Here is a 26,945-nt window from a genome sequence, read left to right as displayed (position 1 = left end):
TTTGCAAAACAATTTACAATAGATGAGCATAAGTAATTTTCACAGAGGCAACCGTTTTCACAGTATACAATGCCATGTTTACTAAAAACCTAGATCAGGAGACAAGCTAGAGCAGAGTAGAAATGCAGAGAAGCATTTTGTTTTGTTGTGGAGTGGTTTATATATCATATATAAAGACACTTGTGCTTAAACACAACACAAATAGTTGATTATCTGGTTTCTGTCACCAATGATGATGTAATATATTCAATATTATATGATTATAGAAGTTGTTATTTTTGTATTACCTGTCTCTTTAACAAAGCGGAAGTTTCAACCATTATCAATTACCCCTCTCAGAGCAGTTACATCATCTGTTTAAACAGAGGAGAGACAGTTTCCTGAACTTGCTGCTTTTACAATCATCTATTATTTACACAGTCATGCTGTGTCCGAAACCACTCACTCAATCACTACTTCATCCTTCACTACATAGTGAATGCCACATGTGTCTCAACTCACTCATTTACAAAGCATGTACAAGCACTATTGTGCATTGTAAATGACAATAGACACGTCATGTCCTAAATGTTAAAAAACAAATACTTGAAATCCAAAAATAGCATATGGATGTTTGAACACTAATTTGAGTCAGATATGGTAAAAAATGGTACCTGTCTGAACAAAGTCTCAGAGACGCATTGATCATCGGATGTACTATCCAAAAAACCAAATGACAACAGTGTTTGGATATGTGTCTGTCTTGGTAAACAGCACATCAGCATGTGTGAAACGTAAACATGTGGAGGCACTTACTGAGTTGATTGTGGTGTGTGATGTGAAATTGACTATCAAATATGCAATAATCAGTCATTTAATGATGCTCACGCAGCGTTGTTTTACATGCGGTTTTCAGTCGAAATATTTATTTTAGAGTTGTGGGTACAAGCAGAGCACTTGAAATACAACTGATTGAAGCCTGATGTCACCACAAGACTGAGGCAACGTGATGCATTTATACAGATGGGATCTGTTTTTAAGACCCCGGGGCTGATGTGTGCTCATATGAACTTCAATGGAATGAGATAAAACTGTTGTTGCTTCGATAAATTTCACATGCAAGCATAAATTGCGACAGCATCCAAGTAAATAAATGTGATCTGTATCTCTTACCCAGCACACTGAGTTTGATCATCTGAGTGAAGTTTCCAGCTATGTTGGTAGCCACACAGACGTACATGCCACTGTCTGTCACGCGTGTTTCTGTGATTCTCATGGAGCCTGATGGCAGCTGAATGTGTCTGTGAGAGAACAGGTTAAATACATTAAGGAACGATAAGAAGTGCTGTTCTTTTGCAGATGTAAAACCACACAGGTGCTCCTGGTTTACAGAGAAGCTTCTGAAATTATACCTCCGTTTACTTTCATGGTGAGCAGAGAAATGAGAGTTTAATTACTGTGTAATTTTAATCTGACCGCAGTCTTTCTGCCTTTAGGCAGTACAGTAAACATCAGCCCTTGAAAACTAATACAGAGAAGAACAAGCTACTCTCATACAAGCTCAATGGTGTTTAAAAGTAGGATACAAGGGCCTTATTCAAATAATGCATTTAAAATTAAATTTGATTCCATACACCTGTTGAAAAAGCATGCGTACAAGCTTTTTTTGTGCACATATTGTGCATGTTGACTTAATTTTTTGATGTGGTCCATTTTCTAGTGACACAAGTGTGTTTGGGGTAGATATATATTCTTATGCTCACCAAGGCTGCATTTATGATCAAAAATAAGTATATATATAGGTTTTCACATAAGTGAAACTGATACCTATTAGAGAAGGGGGAGATGAGCTGCTTGTCTTTGGCCCAGGTGATGATGGGAGGAGGTACGCTCTCCACCTCGCATAACAGTGTGACATCATCACCCACATTTACCGACATTTCCAACAGCTTGCCAGAGTTATTTTGCATCTCTTTTCCACCAACGCCGCTCAGCCTGGGCTTCACTACACGTTTACAAAGACATACAGTATAAGTACAGCAGGGTGAGATTGGAGGAAGCACCAAATTAATAAACAGGAAACAAACAAATAAAGCACACACAGAAAAAATGAAAACACAAGAATCAAAACCACAGAAGACAGGTAAAAACAGAGCAGAGCAAGTAGGTCGAGCTGCTCTAACCGTAGACAGTGAGCTGAACCTTCCTGGATCTGTATCCAGCAGCATTGGTGGCTGTGCACACAAACTCGCCAGACTCTTCACCGCTAGGGGAGACAATGTAAAGACTGCCATCCTCACCCAGAGAAAAGACACTGCCACTCAGATCCATCAACTCTCCTCGCTGAGGAAACATTATCACAATTACATATAGCAACATGAGGGTGCAATGTAAGGCTAAAATGGTGAGACTGATAAAGTACTTATATTAATTTATTGTAAATTATTGTATGTATATGTAAAACTGCATATAAATGTAAAAAAATAGTGGTCAAAAGATCAAATTAGCTTCTAACTAAATATTGTAATCAGAAAAAAAATCACTAACATTACTTTAAAATTACATTTAAAAAGAAAACACTAAGCAATAACTAAAAAACAAGCGTGATGGTTTTGTGCAAGAACGTTCAAGTGTTGTCAGAATCAGCATTTTCTGTTCAAATCCCATTGTGTGAGCATGTGTGTCAAAGACAGATAGGAGACACATTTACCTTAGACCAAGTGACATCTGGTTTGGGGACTCCATGTGCATGACATGGCAGAGAAATGGGCGTCCCCTCAATGGTACTGAATACTTGAGGGCCATGCTGAATAGTGGGCATCACTACAGAGAAAAAACATGTTGAAACACTTATATAAACACTGAATATAAGGCAGGATTTAGAAATACATTTTATAGGATACTGTAAAGACAACATACAGTATTGTATCCTATAATCATCTTGTCTCAAGACTTTCATTTGGGGTGATTTCCATTAGTAAAAGTAGCCTGCTTCTTTAAGACTTATCACATTTGAAAAATTAGAGTTTTTGTCTCTCTGTTATTTCTCTGCAGAAGTGCTTTGCTCACACTGCTGGTTCTGTTTTTAATTCTCAAATGAATACATGAATGATGAAGGCATCAGAGGGAAATAAAGACTTATTGTATACAGTCACGGAAGGGAGGAAACAGAGGACTGGACTATGTTATATTGGTCCACAGAAAATAAATCCTTTACAACTGGCCTGATTCTGAATTGTCTTTTAAAGAAAAAAATGAAATGTCCATTTTGGTAGGTATAATCCTGCATGTTAAGGATAGGTATGATTATTTTCTGTTTAAAAGGTTGATTAATTTTGGTGATTCAGTTTGTTTGGGTGGTTCATGTTACAGATTTGTTTGACTCCCTATGTGTAGCAAAAAATTGCGTATTCAAATTTAAACTGATTCAAATACATCAGATCTGATTCTACCTACTCCAAACTGTTGCAGAATCACAGAAATGTTGGGGTTGGTAAGATGTTTTTTTTAAATGGTTTGAAAGAAGTCTCTTATGCTCACCAAGGCTACATTCATTTGATCAAAAATACACTAAAAAGAGTAATATTGAGAAACATTTTTACAATTTAATATAACTGTTTTAATATATGTTAAAATGTTATTTATTCCTGTGATGGCAAAGCTGATACATTTTTTTACAGGATGCTTTAGTAATAATATAAATGTCAAAAAACTACTTTTGAACAGTAGTGTATTTGTGTGTTTTTGTTTTACATCTTACCATAGACATTTAGTATGGTTGTGCGATTACTGGATCCCACCACATTTTCGGCCAAACAGGTGTACTGCCCCCCATCCTGCTGACTGACCCGTTCTATATGTAGACTTCCGTCACGTCTCACAGTCACATATGGACTTGATGTAATCTGACAAGTGGTCACACACATGCATACATTTAAATCACATTTATTTATTAACGATGATGCACAGGCTTCAAGGTCTATGTGTTTGTGTGTGTGCATGTGTTAACTCACTAAGCCATTGTCATGTAACCAGTGTCTCTCAGGAAGGGGGTTTCCAGCTAGTAACACGCAGGGGAGGGTGACTTGCTGGTCTTCTATCACACTGATCACTGTTGGACTCAGAGCTATCAAAGGAGACACTGCACACGAAATACACACGTTAGGATGGTGATTTGTGATATACAGTATATACAGTTTCATTGAAGTATTACAGAAATAAACAGTACCGTTCAAAACTTTGGAGTCAGTAAGATTTGTTTTTCAAAGTAAATAGTACTTTTATTCATCAAGCATGCATTAAATTGATCAAAAGTGCAAGACATTTATAAAGCTACAAAAGATTTCAATTTCAAATGAATTCTGCTCTTTTGAACTGTCCACTCATCAAATGTTTTTAACATTGATAAGAAATCAGCATATTAGAATGTTTTCTAAAGAATCATGTGACATTGAAGACTGGGGTACTGGCTGCTGAAAATTCAGATTTGCAGAATTAATTGCATTTTAAACTCCAAACTTTTAACAGTAGTTTCATGAGAATGCTACAGTTTCTCAAAGACAGATATGGTAGTTTAAAAAGTCCATTACATTTACTGTACCACCACACTGACAAAAATGAGCCATTTACACCAAAACCTATGAACCTTTATTTTTAAATCCTAATCCTGATTATTTTAGATGTCATTCTCCTGATTCAATCAGACAGAGGATGGTTAAGTCTCCACTGGAAACACTGACACTAAAAACTCAGTGGACTGGCCGCACCTCTGATGTTTTGCTTGTTAAATTTCCATGGATACCTTGGAATACACATAAAAAGTGTCACTGGGGTATTAGGGCTCAGCAGAGTAGAATTATGGGACGGCTGAGACACACTGCATGACCACATTAGTGACCTTTAGCTTCAACTTGGTGTTATGTTGTTTTTACAGGACCACAAAAACAGTCACTCCCTCACATACTGAGATACACTGGATCACACACACAGTGTGTACTTCAACATGGCAAAACCAATTGACCCTTAATGAGGATTTTGGGATTATACTTAGACTTTAAAGCTTTCAGTGTTTATATGAGTCATAGTGTAAACTGTATGGATCAAAAATTTATTTCTTTTTGCCTTCTCTTTAAATATACACATTAGGTTATTTATTTAACCAACTAAAGTACACAAACATGTACTCTGATAATTTAGAGAGAAGAGAAAATTACATCATACGTTTCACTTATTTTAGCTAAAATCTGGATTAATATCAGGCTAAATGATTTCAAAGTTTCTGCAAAAACCTTGGAATGAGCCATTTTCTTGCATGTAAAGAGGGTCATTTTTGCCAAGCTCACATGTTGAAGTTTCAAGCAGGCCAGTGCGGTAAGGTCTCAACTGATCGACGTCATCCAGTGGTATCAGAACACATACTGTAGAGTAGAACTTCACAGATGCTAGAAATGGACTGTTAGCCACTTCTGGGTCTCCAGCGCTTTGATCAAAGACAAAAGTATGAAAGGATGCCTGAATTCCTTTGATTCTTTAAGGGTAAAGCTGACACGCGCCCACTGTATTCTTAAAGGCACGCATGCACAAATGAGTTCCGTCGCACACATGCAAATACATTCATCTAACATCTACAATATAATTAAACGACCTCAAATACATAAATATAATCTAGAAACTGAAGTATACACACTGCAATGCATTATGCATGTTTTAGTGCTCACATCTGGTGAGGTATATCTCTCGTCACAGAGAATGAATTTGAGCTTACTCTGGTGTTGACCTTCTATTTTAGCATCCTATCTCTTTTAACCAGAAACACATGTACCCCTGAGTCTAATAAATTCATATGGACTCAAACATCAAACTAAGCTTCTGAGCACCTTGCGAACTCAAGCGTATGGGCTTCAGGCCGAGAAAATGTACATGTGACTAAGATAAAGGAAGCGCAAAACAATTAATATTCCACATCGGCTTCTTCCTTCAAGTGTCCTGCTGACAGACGGATCAGTATAAACATGAAACATATGCTGCAGTTATGACAGAATAGTTTTTTTAGATGTCGTACCGATTCCAGTAACAGTGACTTTGGCCTTGGCCTGGATTTTGCCAAAATGGTTTTGAGCTTCACACACATAGGCGGTCTCATCCTCTACCCAGAGGTCTAAAAGGCAAAGGACAGGAATCACATGAACCATGTAAAATACATTGAAACTTGTATCTACTTATAAATATAATAGCAAATAATAAGAAACGCACCTAAATGCAATACAAGGAAAATATTTATAGTTTGAATGCCTCAAATGCTGAATTTCTCTGAAAACATCTCTTTATTCAGGCATTAATTTAAAAAAATTAATAAATGCAATGAAGGAAAAATATATTTACAGTTTAACATTTTTCACTGTTAATCAAATTTCACTGAAAATATACAGTATATTCTTTAATAAATAAATAAATAATCCAAAATCTGAAAAAAACCCCGATTCATAGCAGCTTTTGGTGATGGAAATTCAAATCTGGTGTTTCAAACAGGCCTAGAGACAGAGAAAGTGAAAGGAAGACACTGACTGGTGATGAAAAGGTCTCCATTAGCTTTTTGAGTGACAGTACTGGGACCGCGATGCTGAGAGAATAGTTGGACGTTATCCTCTCGCCTCCAAGAGAGCTGGGGTTTTGGGTGGCCTTGTGCATGACACGGCAAGGTGATGTTTGTGCCGATATCAGCAGACAGATCTGAAGGCTTTCGTGTGAACTGAGGAGCAGCTGTGGAATACATAATAAAGATCTAAACAGTAGTTTGATTCATTTACTCATAAAGTACAGGTCTTCAATAGGCAGCAGAAAAAATGCAATTATGTTTTAAACAAAAATGCAGTCAAATAAAATTCAACCAAAGCTAAAGGAAACTAAAGTTCAGGTAAATGCTTCACAGTCCCTGCTACATTGAAATGCATTAAAAGTACATAAACTACACTGTACATAAATAATGATTAATGGTTATACAATTTAATCCAAGGATTTTGGAGGAAAGGGGACCCTAATTCAGATGAGGGATATGTAACACAGCCTTACAGCCCACGTCCAGAGTGATGTACCCCTGTGCAGAGCCGGCTGAGTTTATCGCCACACACGTATACTCTCCTGCATCTGTGTCCTGAGTCTGCTGAATGCTCAGAGTGCCATGCTGAGGGTCCATACTTAAAACTGCAGACGGCTTCAACAGCACGTCACCTTAAGGTCAAACACACAGTACATTAGGGCTGATAGTGTCTATTAAAATGGAAACAGTGCAAAAATGCCAGAAAGTTGTTCAGAAGTACACTAGCTGACCTTTATACCACAGGACGTCCGGATGTGGAACTCCCGTGACCCTGCACTCTAAAATGGTCGTCTGTCCTAAACCAATCAGCAGGTCAGAGTGAGGGACTGTCACCTGTGGAGACTCTACAGAGGGACAAAGATCACAGGAAACTTAATTAAAGACTAGTGTATAACCACAGGGTGGAACTGAATATGTCAAATGTCTCACTTATTCACAGATGTAAGAAGCTGAGTATAGTTGAGTAAAAACACCATCTTAACCTTTGGTTTGGGATTTATTGCTTTCATTTAGTGGTGTTACGTAATTGTTCTCTGTACTGACCGATGAAGCTGACGATGGCAGTTTGAGTGTCTGTTCCAGCATCATTACTCGCTAAGCAGCCATATGTCCCGGCATCCTTCGGCCCTGTGTTCCTGATGACCAATGTGCCATCAGGGGTCATTCTGTGCCTTAGTAAGAAGAGTACAACAGACTACAGTAACGGTTAACAAATAAAGACCAGATTCAAAAGCAAGATTTTTGTGTGTGTGGGGGGGGGGGGTTTACCTGCTGGAGCCCATAATGAACATATCATTGTGTGTCCACACCACCATGGGTAAGGGGTAGCCTTTGGCTGAACACCTGATCCAAATTTCTTGACCTGTGCGGAACGTCTGGTTTCGTGGGTCAACCGTCACCACTGGTGGTTCTAGCATAAAAATGAGTCAATCATGATGTTTGTTAACAGAACGCCCTAGCAGCTGCTGTGCAAATGTATTGTGACAGCAAAATAAACACAGCTCAAATTTACTAAAGCAGTGATTCTCAACCAGGGCCTCAAGATTACTTAAGTTAAAATAGGACAAAACAAGGTATTTTTTATTTTAATTACTTTTTATCTTTGAATAACCAGGATTATCACAGACTTGGAAAACCTGTACTTACCCTAATTTTAAAAGTGTTATTTCTAGGTCAGGAAAAGTCATGTTAATTAATACAATTTTATGCTCAGGGGCATTTTTATAATGGATATACATTTTTATTATATATTTTATTGGGTATAAACTAAAAATATATTTGTAAAAACTCCTTAGGCTTTATGCCTATCCAATAAATCAATAAAAATTGGAAAAGTCACAGGTCATTCATTTATTTATTTTTTGTGAACAATGGAGGGCCTTAGAGTGAAAAAGGTTGAGAACCACTACTTAAGGATGAGAACTGTACTAAAGGAAATGTATTATTTATATACAGTCATATTTAACCCATCAAATGGTTGGATGAGATTCACAAATATATAGCTCATATAATTACATTCATTAACAAATATTTAGTCATTAATCTTAACTATACAGATGTGTTTGTAAAGAACATAAATGCATCTAATGTTCACATATGGTCTCCACAATACCCCTTCAAAATTTTCCTGCTTTATACCATGATATGATTCTAGACCCAGCCAAACACATTTCACAGCAATTCTCCTATCATTCCTTCTTTTTTAACAGAAACACTAAAGTGGGATTATTGGTTCCAGATTCTCTGAGCTGCTGAAGCAGAGGCATGCTCTTGATCAATTCATGATGTGCAGCCCCTGCTGAATGAGAATGTTTTCTCACTGCTGAAGCCAATCTGATGTGTCTCCACTGTTCTCTGACCTCCAGTCTCTGCCTGTCCCATATTCCAGCAGAGCAGGATGTGTGACATCATGGCCAGAGACAGGAAATGCACATGATAGCTCTGTTCTAAAACCTGTAAGCTCCCTACATCACTGCTTTCTAAGAGAGCATCCTAACAGAGGGGAGACTTGACTTATAACTGATTTCAATACAGCATGCTGCTAAGATAATGCCACAATATGGTAACAAGCATGGCCGGACTTACCATTGGGCTTGAATGGGCTGCAGCCCAGAGGCCCCGCCTTGTAGGGGGCCCCGCCTTAACCCGTTTACATTTGTTCAGTTATGTGCCAGTCAGAAATTATTAGCAGCATTTCAATAGCGCGCACGGGCCAGCCGGGGCTAACAACTTCCAGCTTCCAACTACGACATTCGAAGTCATAATGAAACAGCATAAACTGGAATTTATGATTTTTTTCACAGAAAAAGGACACGTGTATTAAATCACGTCTGCGCTGCGCCGAATCGCCGATTAATTTGTGATCACATGGCTACTTTAAATGGTTCCATTTAGCCTTTAACCCAAAAGAGCGCACATTTACAAAGATAATGATAAATTCTCACGTTCACGCCTCACTTCTTTACAGAGGATGATTCTATATTATATTAATGTTCCACTAAATTAATCTGAAGAGTTTTGAGCGCTCTCTCCTGTCCAAAGACTATAGAATGCCCTAATATCTTACAGGGACTTTGGCCCGTCTCACTACCTCCACACAAAGTGGAGCAGAAATTTCATCAAAACGATTTAAAAAAAGAAAAATAGCCATTTACAGGGTTTGTACGGTCATGAAAAACCCAGAAAGCTTTAGAAAAGTCATGGAAATTCATTTTACAAATCTCTATATAATAGAATATATGTTTAATCACGTCCTGAATCTCGGTGCGGGATTGCGCATTTTGGTTTTACTCATTTTCGCAGGTTTCGCGCGTTTGGAAAATTCCCGCAAACATTTATTTAATATACAATAGATGAGTTAAAAAAATTCACACAGAATATCAGATTAAGTCAATCATTTGAAAACCGCGTGAGTGGTTCAGCTGTACCGCGTCTTCTCGCTCTCACTCTCACTCTCAAAATTGCCTCACATCAGCGCATCTCTTCTGCACTAAGAGAGCTGCTGCACACTGCATACAAGACTTTCGCTCAGCTGACAGGACTGTCACTTGCCTAATCGGGTCAGTGTTGTATCATCACAAAAGTTTATCATTTGCACGTCTTTTTAAGTCTTTTTAAACCATTCGGTACTTGCGCTACTTTTCTGGGCGCTCATGGTCACATCCAAAGCACCTCAAGAAAAAGTTATTGGTTTCATTGTTTCTGACTCAAGTAACCTTGCATTTTAATAAATAATGTTACATAAATACAATTAAATGGTCATTAATAAATGAACAAGTTACTAGCAATAGCACAAGGATACAAATGAAACAAACTGTGTTTTAACTTTTTCAGGTAGGCTAGCCTAAAATTAACAGTAGCTGCTACCATTCAGGAACAAAATACTATGATGTATAAAGTCATAGATATAGATTATATTTATATATTAAATTATATATTAAAGTTATTTAGTCAAGAGCAGATTTGAGCAGTGATTTTTTTCTTTTGTTCTTTAACACAGACTGACAGACAGCAAGTATACTAAATGCTGCTGTCACTTTCATACCAAATGTTAATGTTAACAATGTTAATTAATTAGGCCTATTGGTTATTGTTAATTAATGTTAACAACAAAAGGCAAAATCACTCACTGCTCTTGACTGAATAACTTTTGTAACTTTAATTTTAAGAATGAATCTGTTGTTTAATTTACAGTGAATTTACTGTTTATTCCATTTCTGCAGCATTTCTGTACCTGAATGTTTTCCACCAAAGCTGTTTCTAAAACGAAATTCAGGTCCTGAGTTTAATTTATAATACTGGCTAAGCAAATTACAATATACTTAACATTCTGGCATTCAGTTATGTGATTATGTAGCCTAACTTGTGTTCTCTGCATGAAGTAACGTCTGGCACAGTTGCAGCATTTGCTTATTAGAAAGCAAACAAATAGCATTAATAATCATTAATTTTCCTTAGCATATGCTATGATAAATCTGAACATTTGTGTAAAATAATGGAGCATTAGGCCATGAATATTGTCTTAAAAGTAATTGAAATTTATTGGTTGAACGAACCCTGCATTTAATGAGTGAATGCCTACGATATAGGAGTTAGCCTATCACACAAACTAGAGTCCTGTTTTTCCGAATATCTGCACGATGGCAAATGTACAATAAACACAGACACAAAATTCTGTTTTGCTCCGAGCAACACAGTGTTTCGTTTCTCAGCATTACACGGACCAGTAAATGGTTCAAACAGGCTATAAGTACAGTCCTTTGCTAAGTTAAATGAATTAGCATTTTAAACAAATCGGTTGATTTATGGATTCAACTCACTCATTAAGACAGTCACTTGCTGCCACCTACTGGCAGTTGTAGTTTCATATTTTAAAAAGTAGCTAATTATTTCATTTTTGCAATCATTTAATATTTCTACATTAAAATGTTGTATTTAAACTTAACATAACGTGTGCAAAACATGTCCATCTATGTTAAACTTAACATAACGTGTGCATAATGTGTCCATCTATGGATTTTGTTTATAGTGATTTAATTTTATTGTTAATAGCCAACATGTTTTTTTATTCAGATTGAATTTATTAAATTTAAGAATCTGACATAAGACACAGATATGACAATAAATTGTCATAATGATCTCTTTGGTTTTTTCTGCTCAGTGTTATTTCAGGGTTTTATTATCATCCTGTTTATTGTATTATAGTGACTATTTAATATTACATCTAAACTTTGACTATGCTAGACATGTTGCCTATTAATTGTATACAGTATATGAAGCTGAAAGCATATTTTAATTTTTGTGTATTTTGTGTTACTCCATAATAATGTTCTAGTTGAGGGCATTTGTAGTATAGGTATGGGGCTCAAACATAACCTCAAGCCCAGGGGCCCCTGGCCCCGTAAGTCCTGCCCTGGTAACAAGCATTAAAAAACAGCATCACATTTTCCACAAAAAGCAGCACTATTCTTTTAAGCATTGATAATAATAAGAAATGTTATTTGAGCAAATCAGCATATTATAATGATTTCTGAAGAGTCATGTGACACTGAAGACAAGATTAATCAATGCCGAAAATTCAGCTTTGACATTACAGGAATAAATTACATTTTTAACTTTAAAATGTTAAAAAACCCAAATGTTTCAGAACAGAGCAAGTCACTGCTTAAGTGCTTGAGTATCAGTAACATGACTAACATACATAATGGTAACAGAGCTTTCCAGGTTGTCTACTGTATTTCAAATGGAAAGCTTGACTGGAATGAGTGACGTAATTTCCAGAACTCTACTTTGTCATGATTAAAATGGACCCAAAATGAGACCTGGCAGACAAAAAGAGTCTGTTGTACACAGGAGAGTTGTGTGTGTGTTGCATGCTCAGGCGGTTAAAGCACTGCCGTCGAGAGGTCACTTTGTGTCTAGTAGTGAAGCTGTAATTATCCCAGGTCTTACTCACTAAATTGTACTCTAATAGACTTGGTCTGCCTAAAGGCTTGGTTTTAACAACGCACTGACGCTAAACCTCACTAACACCTCATCATCTAGGCTTCTTTGCCTGAGGCTACTCTAATTCAAATAGTTACAAATAGTTAAATATGTTTCTCTATAGTTTGAGCAAATTGGAAGCCTACAGGTCTGGTATAAATATTAAGACACATTTTTAGCATGCAGATTCCACACTTTTAATATGTTTAGTGTGACTGCAGTAGATTGCAACAGTTGTTGCTATTTATTTTTGTAGTAACATTAAATGGTTTTCTAAAGTAAATAAACAAACAAAGGAATAAATAAATACTTGCAAAAATATTAAATATTTAATTTATTTAATGTGTTGTGGGAAAAGGAAGGTCATTAGAGGAAAAGTTTCCCTTAAGTTCTAGATATTATTTGGGTCTCTCGACCTTCTGAACACAGATATGTGCATCTGACAGGCACTGAGGCTGTAAACAGTGTGTGTGGACAGTGCAGGTCAAAGTAATGTTGTGTAAAGGATTAGGGTAGATGACTCTGTGGACTGGCCAGGGATCACTGTGTCAGCAGTCCCACTTCAAAGGGCTCATAATGACTAGGACAGCACAGGAATCCCAGCAGGTGGTGATTACACACAACACACACACATACATATACATGCACTTTGTCAGTACAACAGTGACAGCTGTTTAAAAACCAAAGACTGACACAAAAAAATGTAAGTGGCTTAAAATGTAGCAGCAGGACAAAAACAGAGGGTAAGGGAAAAGGAAGCAGAGATTGATAGAGAAGGAATGAGAGAGAAAAACAGACTGTAAAAAATCAGTAACTGTCTTTATATTTTCTATATAGAGTATATCATTTAAAAATTTAAATGATAAAAATGCCTTCTACTTGATTTAAATCTTAGTTTGGGAATTTTAGTCATGTTTATTTAATTTTTTATTATTTCAAAATGGTGTGTATATGCATGCAAATGTGTATGCATTGCAATAAAAGCTTTTGTAAAGTAAAAAAGTAAAGCATTTTTTACAATGTCTATAAAGCTACTTTAATCGTAAATATAGAATCTCGAGAGAAGAAGACAGAAAACAAATGACACAGACGGAGGAAAATAAACCTAAAGAGACAGAAATGAGACAGAGAGAATTAAAGTGGGACGCAGGGAAAACCCGTTCCTCAGGTCTTGGGAAAGAATGTTGTGGAAAACTAAGAGACTCATCACTCAACAATGAGGTAAAATTATACAGTTAATGTCACTCCCGCTCTCTTGCTAATAAAACTCAAGCCCGGCCCTGCTGGGGCCCTTAGGGTCTTGACACATTTCAAGTCACATCTATCCATCCATATTACCAAACTCCATATTTTCACATCAAAACAGCTTTTTCTAATTCATTACAACAGAGCATGACTAATAAAAAATTGCCTCAGTATGAGAAACAACAGACAGTCTTCAAGATACAAGATTCTGTAAGCGATATGCAACACAAAAGGTTGCATATTTACTAAGAGTACTTTATGACCTCTTAGTAAATCAACTGAACTGAAAGTTTTTTTTCAAGTATATATTTGGTTGGGTGTTATGAGATTATTTCTTAGAAAAATGCAAGACATAGGGCAGTTGAATAAATAAATAGGCAAGGTCTAAAAACACGTTTTAAAATGCAGTATCATGTGAGCCACTACAAAAGGTGTGAGATGCGAGTGCAATGGTCAAACAAGTCCATCTAGTGTATGTTTATTTAGAAAAACAACCGAAAAGCAGCGCAGTGCAATGCAAAAACATGTTTTGCATGAACAATCCATTACACATCAGTTCTGTTCTGTTACAAAAGCCATTTCTCTTTTCATTTGTAATTTTTCTTTTGCACGAAATGGCTATTTTCCCCAATGAGAGAAAACAAAGTGATTTGCCAGGGTTGTGTACTGTCGGAGGAAGTTTTCTTAATTCAGTGTAAGAGAGGGGTTTAGAGCCTGTTTCAATGGAAACTACAGGATTGCAAACAGTGAGCAAGCCCAGCATAAATCACTTTCACAAGTGCTATAAAATATTACAGTGAAAAATTACAGCAAGGCTGCAGTGAAAACAGATCTTGTGCTAGAGAGACGCAGGAGAGTGAGCTGCCAAGAGCCCTGTGGCATGGCTTTTTCTATACATGTATTAAAAGTCCAAAGAGCTCTTAGCAGTTTAAACACACCTAGTGGACAAGGAATGTGACTTGTGTTTATTAAAAGCATGACCTGTTGACATTTGGGTCAACATTTGGAATTATTATAAAGAGTAAAATGTGCATTATAAAATTGCATTGGCAGGATGAATGCATAAGAAGTAAGCTGTTCTTAAGGCTAGCAAATGTTTTATCACCTAATTAATATTCATGAGTCAAACTGGTATATACCTAGGGTGACCAGATTTCTGGGAGGGGGTGGGGGATGTTTTATAACCACGATATGAGAAATGTTATTTCATGATACATGAATTAATATATATATATATATAGTGTACATACACACACACGTACATATTTTTTTAAATATAAAAATAAAGAAGCAAATTACAAACCGTAAGAAAAATACAATAGTTACACATTAAATATTAAATAAACTCATTTTTCTAATACAGTAGGTTTAACAAGTATACTTTATTTAACTTCTTTTGTTATTTGATTAACATTAATGTTTAACGATGGACATTTTGGAATTTCAGAACTGGGATCGTGCAGAGAGAGCGTTTCTGTTGTGTGTCATTCGTGATTCTGCCTATTCCACCTGCACTTACTGCAAGTTAAACGATAACGAATTGTGATTGGATGGTAATTTTGTTCTACGACAAGCTTAGTTACCTTTGATCAGTCTGTGTCTTAGAAAACGATTAGTCTTTGATTAGTCTTGCATGACAGAACACTTCTACTACTCGCTCTGATCACCCAGTCGTAAATAAATTTTGAAATACGGGACCAAACATGATTTTTGAAAAATAAGTCGGGACAATAAAAATAGAGCTGAAATACGGAACTGTCCCAGGAAAAACAGGACCTCTGGTCACCCTATATATGCCCATTCTTCCTTAGGACCTTAAATGTGTTAAACTCATTGTAATCAGTCTTTTGTGGCTTATTGCTTAATCAACAACACTAAAAATCACACAGATATACTCACCTTGCACATTGAGGTACACACGAGAAGCAGAGACTCCACCCTCATTGGCTGCGATGCAGGTGTACCAGCCGACATCATCAGGAGTGACTCGCTGGATTTCCAAGGATAGGTTGGCGGTGACACGCATCCGATGGTCCAATCTGGCATCCACGGCCCCTCGCTGCCAAGTCAGGTTAAAGCGCACTGCGCTGGCAACTAGACAGGTCAGAACAACATTTGCACCGAGAGACGCTGTCACATTGGCGGGCACCGTGATAGCTGGAGGAGGCTCTGCAGAAATACACAGACAAATGAGTCAAGAAAGTGTGACTATAAACCTGTTTATCCCAGAGTAACTGAATTCAACAGCCTGATTTGAATTTGTTCACCTTCACTAATTGTTTTTTTGTCTGAGTTCTCATAAGGTCTTTGGATGTCTGTGAACTCTACAGATCTATAAAGTCTGTGCAATGAGTCTGAAATGCAAAGGGAAACGGGAGGGTGTTGACAGATGTGTGGATTAGGGCATAAGTGGGGAATTTATACAGGAAGACACATACATTTCATAAGGGAGGATTTTCCTGTCACTTCTGCTAATGTCACTGGCCCGGCGACAGCACAGTCAGGGAAACAGCTCAGAAAATGGGACAGGGATAATCCTTTGGTCAACAATAAACCTATATGTGAAATGTGACTTCTAGGTGACCATTCCAGGTGAATGGGATCTTAATCCCAGACTCTAAAGTAACCCTGGGTGTTTTTAACACTGTATCCATAACACCATAAAGCCAAGACAGCAGAGAGGAGCCGGAAGACAGGAAGTGAGGCTATTTGTCCAAGAAGTTTGTATAAACACGGTTTGGGACAGTGTGGTGTCTGGTTTCCAAAACCACACTGCCATGAGGATACAGTCCTGTTTATTTTTGCAGTCCTTGTGCAACACAAAACCAAACATTGAAATATTTAAATTTATTAAAATGTTAGGTAATAAAAATTCTGTTCTGTTCGCATATTGTGCATGAATTTTTGGTCAAATTTAGCGGAAAAAAAATAGCAGACACACTGAATGAATATGCAAATTCACTTTCTAACAGTGGCATTTATTGAAAAGCAGAAATACCACATTTACCCTTGTACACAAAGCACTGTGCAACCTTCAAGTTCTGATGCCCGCTTGTCACAGAGAATAAAGGAAATCAAACAGTATTTACATGCTTTCAAACAGCCATTCAGATTTATATATATTCGCTATAGTGTTTATCCAACAACACCAAATACAAGACTAGTTCACTGTCGCTTAGCAAAATAGACCGTTCTTGAGTGCCACCAAGTCGTAGTTATGCAAGAGCAGCAGCTCTGGGCATATGACCAAAAGCGGTGTTATTGGTTGGCCAGTTTTCTTTGCAGTGTGATGGAAAAGAGATTAGAACTCTTGTACATAAAAAAAATCACTGCATTAACAGTTCACAAATGTTTGTGCTAGTCTGAATTGCCATTCATTCAAATTAAAATGTGTAATGCACCAAAGTTTTGCACCGGATAATCACATTGGTGTGAACAGTCCTTAACATATACATTTGCTTGCCTCTATGATGCCCAAAAATGCTATGTAGAGTAGACAGCTCATTAGATTTTGAGACACTGAATCAAAATATTTAACTTGAATTTAGTCAAGTTATACAAAATCATCTTAAATGTATTAATTAGTTTATATGAAATTATATTAGTTTAATATTTTATGACATACATCCAACTTGATTATACTTAAAAATTTAAGGCAGCAGCTGAATTTAAGTTTTTAAGTTGAAAGAGTTTGACATTTTTTAGTGTATTAATCTTCTACTGCTGTAATTCAAATAACTATAAATGTTTAGGTTGAACTGTGACATTTTTGTGCCATTTGCACCACCAAACTCAACTGCAAAAATAATCATTTCCTGACCTTAAAACCACACTCACTCACATCCATGAGATTGTTCATGGGCAACACATGTCTGTTACATGGAGCATGAAATAAAACCAAAGACTATAATGGGCCATTTCATCTGAGGAATCCAGTGCTTTCTCCACTTTGCGTGAAATGGGGGCAGACTTTTGGACCAAAGCATTTAACTGAGGCAATCACACTGGGATTCTGGCTGAGTAGATTGAACTCACACACACGTACGTTGACTCACGAGAAAATATAAAAGAGACATTCTAGGCATGTCAGATGTGGGACATCTCAATATTCTGCCTCATATGTATTCCTCATATGTTATCTATTATGCACCAGTGTATAAGTTTGAAATGCCTGACCGTTCAGTCATGCACAGGAAGCATGCTTCAGTGCTCTTCTAATGGTGGGCATCTCTCTTTGCAAGTCTTTGCAAACTTTGAATGATAGAACTCAATCAAGCCAACTTCGTTATAGTGTATACTGCATCATGTCAGTTAATGTTACTGATAATAACAGGCTATAATGTAGTAGAAAATGAAAGGTGGTATTCTAACCAGAAACATCAAGGAAGGTTTGAGCCCGTCCTGTTCCAGCACTGCTGATGGCGATGCACTCATAAAAGCCCTCGTCCTTCAGGGACACCTGAGGGATTCCCCATGATGCATTAGCAGACTCCCTAAAAATAAGATAAAAATGTAAAACCATATAAAATACATTGTTTCCCGAGTAAACACAAATTGCAAAGATTTAAATGATTAGGCTATCAGTATTGGGTCCTTGAGGACTTCCAAAACTATAATTTGAAGGCCTTTTTCTAAATTTACGTAGCATTTTTTCTGCTTATAATGTTAGTTGAGGTTTCTTCCGATTAAAAAAACAGTAGCAATTTAGTTTTATTAGAAAAATTCAGTTTAAAATAGGTTTACACAGAATTTAGAAAACTACCATTCAAAAGTTTAAGGTCAGTATGATTTTTGTAAACTTTTATTCAGAAACGTTTATGTACTAAATTGATCAAAAGTGACAGCAGAGACATTTATAAATTATAATATTAGAAAAGATTTCTATTTCTAATAAATTATGTTCTTTTGAATGTTCTGTTCATCAAACAGATCTGAAGGATCATGTGACACTGAAGATTGGAGCAATGGCTGCTGAAAATTCATCTTTGCCATTACAAGGATACAATACATCTTAAAATGTATTAAAGTAGAAATTTGTTATTTTAAATTGTAATAATATTTCACAATATTACTGTTTTTTTTGTTCAAAATTCTTTTTTCAAAAACAAACATTTACCTACCCCAAATTTGGAATGATAGTGTATGTCACATTGCACAACATGTTAGCTACTCATCTACAGTGCCATTATCACTACCTGAAGAGTTGGTCCACACCCAGGCGTAGTCCCTCCCTGGTGAAACGCAAGGTATAGGGGATCAGGCTATCCACAAAGCACGTAATACTCCCTTTCTGCAGGTAGTAACCAGGGGTATGAGTGGGCATGCTTACTCTAGGTGCTTCTAAAAAAATAAGAACAAAACACATTAGTAACAAATATAGTAAAATACACATATATGATACTTAGATGGACTATTCTGTGGTTTTATCTATCTACACTAATCTGACCTGGCACAATGCTGGAGTAGGAGACACTGGACACTCTTTGGAAGACAAAGCCATCATGGTCATAGCCAGTGACTCGCAGGAAGAAAGCCACTTTGGGTAGAACAAACTCAGTGATATTCCAAATGTCATAAGGGCGTCGATCAGGGAAGTAGCGGATGGGCAGCGTCTTCATTACATCACCAGTGATGCTCAAGAGTTCCAGGCGATCAGCACGAGCAGGAGGGGAGAGACCAGTGGTGTTGAGCAGGATAAAGGTGGGGATTCCTGTGTGTGTGTGTGTGTGTGTGTGTGTGTGTGTGTGTTCGTGAAAAGGAGCACAGAGGTTAAAAAGGTCAACCAAAACATGTTTAAAATGCTCAAGTACACAGCCACTAGGTTGACCTTATAAATTTGACAGCGTGTGTGGTCCAGACAGAAACACAAGTTTGGGGTTACTTTTTTTTGTTTAAGATTTCTTTCTTTTTTCAAGAAAATAATGCTTTTATTCAGCAAGGACACAGTTTAAGAGGGATTTTATAAGAGAAGATTTTTGTTTTAAATAAATGCTGTCCTTTTGAACTTTATATTAATCAAAGCATCCTGAAACAATGGACCAGTTTCCACAAAAAAGCAGAACAACTGGTTTCAACATTGACAATAACAACAAATGTTTCTTGAACACTAAATCAGCATATTGCAATGATTTCTGAAGGATTATGTGACACTGAAGTTATGGCTGCTGAAAATTCAACTTTGCCATTTCAGGAATAAATTACATTTTTGAAATATTTTAATATAATAGCATAACTGTTCTAACTGCATTTTGTAACTTATATGACTTCAAACTCCTTAAAACACTAACTCACCTTGGACTGGCCTGCTGGATGTCATTTTAAAGTCCAGCGTTTGCCTTTGGGAAAAGCCTGCTCGGAAATCGATGGTGCTGAGGCCTGATATACGAACTGAGTGCCTGCCCTCACTGGACGTCTGAGGTTAAATTGACAACAACACAAATAAATAAACAAATAGAAAGTTATTTGTATTTGTTAAGGTAACAGCATTCAATTGAAATGACACAACTTGTTTTTCATAGCAAGATGCACGGAAGAAGCACAACAAAACTAATTTATGATGACAGTCGGCTCAAGATCCACAGATACAGCACACTTGAAATTCTCGAACATTAAGAACGACTCGATTTCTTTCTTCACTTTTGACAGATGGAACAGTCCGAGTCATTTAAGCATGATCCCTGCCGTTCTGCGCTGCCCTTTATGACTGTTTTGGTGCTGAGAGTCTGGCGTGCGATTGATGTTGTCTGCAGCTCAGTGCTCTAGGGCGAGCCATGGCAACCCATCCTCTGCTTGCATTCTTTTGAAATTACAACCATGCTAAAAAATTACCATGGGCCATGAAGCACTGCATAATATGACGCCAAGAATGATGAGGAGAAGATCCTGAAGGATTCCTCTGAGAGATGTGGAGGAGAGAGAAGGAAAGACATTGGAACAGGGGGTACAGGGGCATTCAAGAGATTCAAGGGAAAGGCCTTCGCAGAGCAATTTACAGAAGATTAAGATTAGATTATATCCATTCATCCTGAGGTTTTAAAGCCCGCCTTGAATTAGCCCTGCCAAGCAAAATTCAGGTCAAACATTCACTAATCCAACCTAAATCAACCCAGAGGCAGAAAACCCAGTCAGACGCCACCATAACATGGGAACACTCAGAGATTGTGGTCACAATCTGCATGCTTTCTGACAAACACTGACATTATTTAAACACATTAATTAAAGTTGTATTGGGGAAAATAAATACAAGGAGCTTTTTTTCTATCTCAGCTCATGTTCTTGAAAGCGATTGGGCCGTATGCACTGAGGGTCAGGAGAGAATTAAATTTTGTACTAGTCGCGACGGTAGTGACGTCATGGCTGTCGCCGGCCAAACAAGTTGGTGTTTTTTCAATGTAGGCTTCAGACACGGGTCACGACGAGGCGTTCCCCATAGCGACCCCTAGAGGACGCAGTGTCTCGTTCCCCTCAGGGAACCATGGTTACATAAGTAACCCGAGACGTTTTGTTAATGATACAAAAGATTTAATAAAGTTGTAGAAGATATGGGAAATGGAGCATTAGGGGATTAAAGGAACCTTGGCCATTGTTTTCTATGACATGCAACAAAATTTAAATAGCCAAAGCATAAATAAACTTCATACTCATGTGACAAGTGGTACATAACCTACTCTGAACATAGCAATGCATTACTATCAGTTTATTTTTTAATGTAATGATGTAAGGGACTACAATACTCTTTAACTTTTAGTAAACTGAACTTAGTAAATTCTAGGTGTTCATATAAATATATATATATATATATTGTGTTTCATATAGGATAACAATTAATTATGGTAATTTTTTTTATAATTTGCTTGGACTTCCTTGGAGCTTCAAAGTTTTATAACAGATAGACTACAGTTTGGTCTAAGACTCAGCAAGGAGGCATTCATTGAATCTAGAGTGACAAAGATCTTGACACTGTTACAATAAATTCTATTTCATTGATAATAAATGTTTCAAGAGCACCGAATCAGCTTATTAGAATGATTTCTGAAGGATCATGTGACACTAAAGACTAGAGTAATGACTGCTAATAATTCAGCTTTGCAATCACAAGAATAAATAACATTTGAAAACATATTAAAATAAAAAGGTTAATTTAATTTGTAATAATATTTCACAATATTACAGAGTTTACTGTATTTTTATTAAATAAATGCAGCCTTTGTGAGTGTAAGAGACATTAAAACTTTTGAACAGTAGTGTAAATTATATACAATTTTTACAATCCATTCAATCTAAGCATAGCTGAAATAAACCTTTTAGTCATGGGACAGATAATAGTCTAAGAGTCCTGATTTCAGCTTTTAAGATTTAACAAAACAACAACAGCAACTGACATTCACATTACTAGTGAATGGAGGAAGAAGAAGAGTTTGGGTGAAAGAAGGAAATAAACTGACAGATATAGGGTGGATTCTGCACATATCATGCCAGACAACCCTCTCTTCAGTGCAAAAGCAAATGGAGGATGACATGTTCTCTCTTTACATTCCTCTACACATAAATCATCAAGCTCTTCAAACTCAAAGAACAGACATACAGCTGATTGAGCAGACTATGAAAGGTTTCCCTCTGTGTACACGATCCTACAGGGCACACAAATCAATCAGGCAAAAATGTTGTCCTTTCCTTTAACTGGACCTAGGGGACTTTGTGTAACCTAAAGTCCCAAACCTCAGAATTCCCCGTCTTGAGCGGAGCAACAACATAAATTACTTTACCACACAACCTTGGGCTTGAGTACCTATTAGGGATGGGAAGATTCACCGATTCACTCGTTAAAAAGTAAAAAATGTGATGCATCGGTTTAAAAAGTGTGCATCGGCTACAAGTTGGCCTTTATATCGCGATGCATCGTTTCTAACATATTTGCATCGGTAAAAAACGATTTATTTATATATAATTACTAGTGGATGCGCTGCACTTTTATTATTTAGAAAGTGACCAATAATCTGTGACCAATATTTTATATGTAGACTGAGTTCTCCTCTCTAAACTGTTTCTCAAGCATGCTCTCTCATCATCGCTGCTGCTGCGTGAATATGACGCATCATATTGCATGTCTTGAAATAACATAACAAATCGGGGCTAAAGCGGTTCCATTAATGACAAATTAAATTCACACAATCTCACTAATTTGTGCACGCTTATTCTTAAGCAGCACTTAATATCGATCATGGATCAAATCGATCCACCATGGCAAATAGAGAATATAACTGTGCTGTTTAATGCATTTGAGACGTTGTGTTTTCCTCAGTGCATAACTGACATGTCACAGGTATATTTTTCATCTGTAAATGTTAGAAAGTCATGCAAATATATCCATTTCACTGTCAGGAGTGGGCGAGGCTTACGCGAGTGAACGAGCGCTGCTGCGAGCATGTGCGCTAAACAGACGGAGCACAATCGAATAATAGCGCAATAATTCTAAGTCAAATATGCATTTTGCTAAAATATTTGTTGTTGGACATTAAATGTGTCTTTTGTAGAATAGAGTAATGACTGCTAATAATTCAGCTTTGCAATCACAAGAATAAATAACATTTGAAAACATATTAAAATAAAAAGGTTAATTTAATTTGTAATAATATTTCACAATATTACAGAGTTTACTGTATTTTTATTAAATAAATGCAGCCTTTGTGAGTGTAAGAGACATTAAAACTTTTGAACAGTAGTGTAAATTATATACAATTTTTACAATCCATTCAATCTAAGCATAGCTGAAATAAACCTTTTAGTCATGGGACAGATAATAGTCTAAGAGTCCTGATTTCAGCTTTTAAGATTTAACAAAACAACAACAGCAACTGACATTCACATTACTAGTGAATGGAGGAAGAAGAAGAGTTTGGGTGAAAGAAGGAAATAAACTGACAGATATAGGGTGGATTCTGCACATATCATGCCAGACAACCCTCTCTTCAGTGCAAAAGCAAATGGAGGATGACATGTTCTCTCTTTCTACACATCTACACATAAATCATCAAGCTCTTCAAACTCAAAGAACAGACATACAGCTGATTGAGCAGACTATGAAAGCTGTGTACACGTGTACACGATCCTACAGGGCACACAAATCAATCAGGCAAAAATGTTGTCCTTTCCTTTAACTGGACCTAGGGGACTTTGTGTAACCTAAAGTCCCAAACCTCAGAATTCCCCGTCTTGAGCGGAGCAACAACATAAATTACTTTACCACACAACCTTGGGCTTGAGTACCTATTAGGGATGGGAAGATTCACCGATTCACTCGTTAAAAAGTAAAAAATGTGATGCATCGGTTTAAAAAGTGTGCATCGGCTACAAGTTGGCCTTTATATCGCGATGCATCGTTTCTAACATATTTGCATCGGTAAAAAACGATTTATTTATATATAATTACTAGTGGATGCGCTGCACTTTTATTATTTAGAAAGTGACCAATAATCTGTGACCAATATTTTATATGTAGACTGAGTTCTCCTCTCTAAACTGTTTCTCAAGCATGCTCTCTCATCATCGCTGCTGCTGCGTGAATATGACGCATCATATTGCATGTCTTGAAATAACATAACAAATCGGGGCTAAAGCGGTTCCATTAATGACAAATTAAATTCACACAATCTCACTAATTTGTGCACGCTTATTCTTAAGCAGCACTTAATATCGATCATGGATCAAATCGATCCACCATGGCAAATAGAGAATATAACTGTGCTGTTTAATGCATTTGAGACGTTGTGTTTTCCTCAGTGCATAACTGACATGTCACAGGTATATTTTTCATCTGTAAATGTTAGAAAGTCATGCAAATATATCCATTTCACTGTCAGGAGTGGGCGAGGCTTTCGCGAGTGAACGAGCGCTGCTGCGAGCATGTGCGCTAAACAGACGGAGCACAATCGAATAATAGCGCAATAATTCTAAGTCAAATATGCATTTTGCTAAAATATTTGTTGTTGGACATTAAATGTGTCTTTTGTAGAATTTTAAACCTACATATAAGTGTATTTAAACCTACATGTAAGTGGACTATTGTAATAGGTTAATCAAATGTAAGCTATAGTACAGGACTAATTACTAAGCTCAAATGAGTTAATGTGTGTTTCTTATAGCAGTTAAAATAGAGTCATTTTCTTTATTATTTATTTTCATTTTTAATTCAGTGATTTTAACTTTTAATTTAGTTATTTTAATGGTACTAGTCGCGACGGTAGTGACGTCATGGCTGTCGCCGGCCAAACAAGTTGGTGTTTTTTCAATGTAGGCTTCAGACACGGGTCACGACGAGGCGTTCCCCATAGCGACCCCTAGAGGACGCAGTGTCTCGTTCCCCTCAGGGAACCATGGTTACATAAGTAACCCGAGACGTTTTGTTAATGATACAAAAGATTTAATAAAGTTGTAGAAGATATGGGAAATGGAGCATTAGGGGATTAAAGGAACCTTGGCCATTGTTTTCTATGACATGCAACAAAATTTAAATAGCCAAAGCATAAATAAACTTCATACTCATGTGACAAGTGGTACATAACCTACTCTGAACATAGCAATGCATTACTATCAGTTTATTTTTTAATGTAATGATGTAAGGGACTACAATACTCTTTAACTTTTAGTAAACTGAACTTAGTAAATTCTAGGTGTTCATATAAATATATATATATATATATTGTGTTTCATATAGGATAACAATTAATTATGGTAATTTTTTTTATAATTTGCTTGGACTTCCTTGGAGCTTCAAAGTTTTATAACAGATAGACTACAGTTTGGTCTAAGACTCAGCAAGGAGGCATTCATTGAATCTAGAGTGACAAAGATCTTGACACTGTTACAATAAATTCTATTTCATTGATAATAAATGTTTCAAGAGCACCGAATCAGCTTATTAGAATGATTTCTGAAGGATCATGTGACACTAAAGACTAGAGTAATGACTGCTAATAATTCAGCTTTGCAATCACAAGAATAAATAACATTTGAAAACATATTAAAATAAAAAGGTTAATTTAATTTGTAATAATATTTCACAATATTACAGAGTTTACTGTATTTTTATTAAATAAATGCAGCCTTTGTGAGTGTAAGAGACATTAAAACTTTTGAACAGTAGTGTAAATTATATACAATTTTTACAATCCATTCAATCTAAGCATAGCTGAAATAAACCTTTTAGTCATGGGACAGATAATAGTCTAAGAGTCCTGATTTCAGCTTTTAAGATTTAACAAAACAACAACAGCAACTGACATTCACATTACTAGTGAATGGAGGAAGAAGAAGAGTTTGGGTGAAAGAAGGAAATAAACTGACAGATATAGGGTGGATTCTGCACATATCATGCCAGACAACCCTCTCTTCAGTGCAAAAGCAAATGGAGGATGACATGTTCTCTCTTTACATTCCTCTACACATAAATCATCAAGCTCTTCAAACTCAAAGAACAGACATACAGCTGATTGAGCAGACTATGAAAGGTTTCCCTCTGTGTACACGATCCTACAGGGCACACAAATCAATCAGGCAAAAATGTTGTCCTTTCCTTTAACTGGACCTAGGGGACTTTGTGTAACCTAAAGTCCCAAACCTCAGAATTCCCCGTCTTGAGCGGAGCAACAACATAAATTACTTTACCACACAACCTTGGGCTTGAGTACCTATTAGGGATGGGAAGATTCACCGATTCACTCGTTAAAAAGTAAAAAATGTGATGCATCGGTTTAAAAAGTGTGCATCGGCTACAAGTTGGCCTTTATATCGCGATGCATCGTTTCTAACATATTTGCATCGGTAAAAAACGATTTATTTATATATAATTACTAGTGGATGCGCTGCACTTTTATTATTTAGAAAGTGACCAATAATCTGTGACCAATATTTTATATGTAGACTGAGTTCTCCTCTCTAAACTGTTTCTCAAGCATGCTCTCTCATCATCGCTGCTGCTGTGACGCATCGACGCATCATATTGCATGTCTTGAAATAACATAACAAATCGGGGCTAAAGCGGTTCCATTAATGACAAATCACAATCTCACAATCTCACTAATTTGTGCACGCTTATTCTTAAGCAGCACTTAATATCGATCATGGATCAAATCGATCCACCATG

At 36.7% G+C, this 26,945-nt stretch overlaps 1 protein-coding gene across 1 annotated transcript in view; it reads right to left on the bottom strand.

Moving 5' to 3' along the window:
• LOC107553432 (hemicentin-1-like) overlaps window positions 1-26,945 on the bottom strand; it is a 90,705-nt gene that overhangs the window by 49,680 nt on the left and 14,080 nt on the right. Inside the window, exons 7-23 of the mRNA XM_016235621.1 lie at window positions 20,096-20,216; window positions 19,251-19,514; window positions 19,000-19,144; window positions 18,176-18,297; window positions 15,704-15,973; window positions 7,844-7,985; window positions 7,619-7,746; window positions 7,306-7,419; window positions 7,048-7,206; window positions 6,544-6,738; window positions 6,041-6,136; window positions 3,993-4,120; window positions 3,740-3,884; window positions 2,690-2,802; window positions 2,163-2,322; window positions 1,807-1,984; window positions 1,153-1,280 (exon numbers count right to left, since the gene is read on the bottom strand). Coding sequence (XP_016091107.1) covers window positions 1,153-1,280; window positions 1,807-1,984; window positions 2,163-2,322; window positions 2,690-2,802; window positions 3,740-3,884; window positions 3,993-4,120; window positions 6,041-6,136; window positions 6,544-6,738; window positions 7,048-7,206; window positions 7,306-7,419; window positions 7,619-7,746; window positions 7,844-7,985; window positions 15,704-15,973; window positions 18,176-18,297; window positions 19,000-19,144; window positions 19,251-19,514; window positions 20,096-20,216 — 2,608 coding nt within the window. The remainder of the gene's footprint in view (window positions 1-1,152; window positions 1,281-1,806; window positions 1,985-2,162; window positions 2,323-2,689; window positions 2,803-3,739; window positions 3,885-3,992; window positions 4,121-6,040; window positions 6,137-6,543; window positions 6,739-7,047; window positions 7,207-7,305; window positions 7,420-7,618; window positions 7,747-7,843; window positions 7,986-15,703; window positions 15,974-18,175; window positions 18,298-18,999; window positions 19,145-19,250; window positions 19,515-20,095; window positions 20,217-26,945) is intronic.

This window comes from Sinocyclocheilus grahami, unplaced genomic scaffold, assembly GCF_001515645.1.
Source record: "Sinocyclocheilus grahami isolate Dianchi unplaced genomic scaffold, SAMN03320097.WGS_v1.1 scaffold473.1, whole genome shotgun sequence".
In the NCBI taxonomy this organism is placed as follows: Eukaryota; Metazoa; Chordata; class Actinopteri; order Cypriniformes; family Cyprinidae; genus Sinocyclocheilus; species Sinocyclocheilus grahami.
The sequence above is the reverse complement of the archived record's forward strand: the minus strand, read 5'-3'. Positions and strand labels throughout refer to the sequence as shown.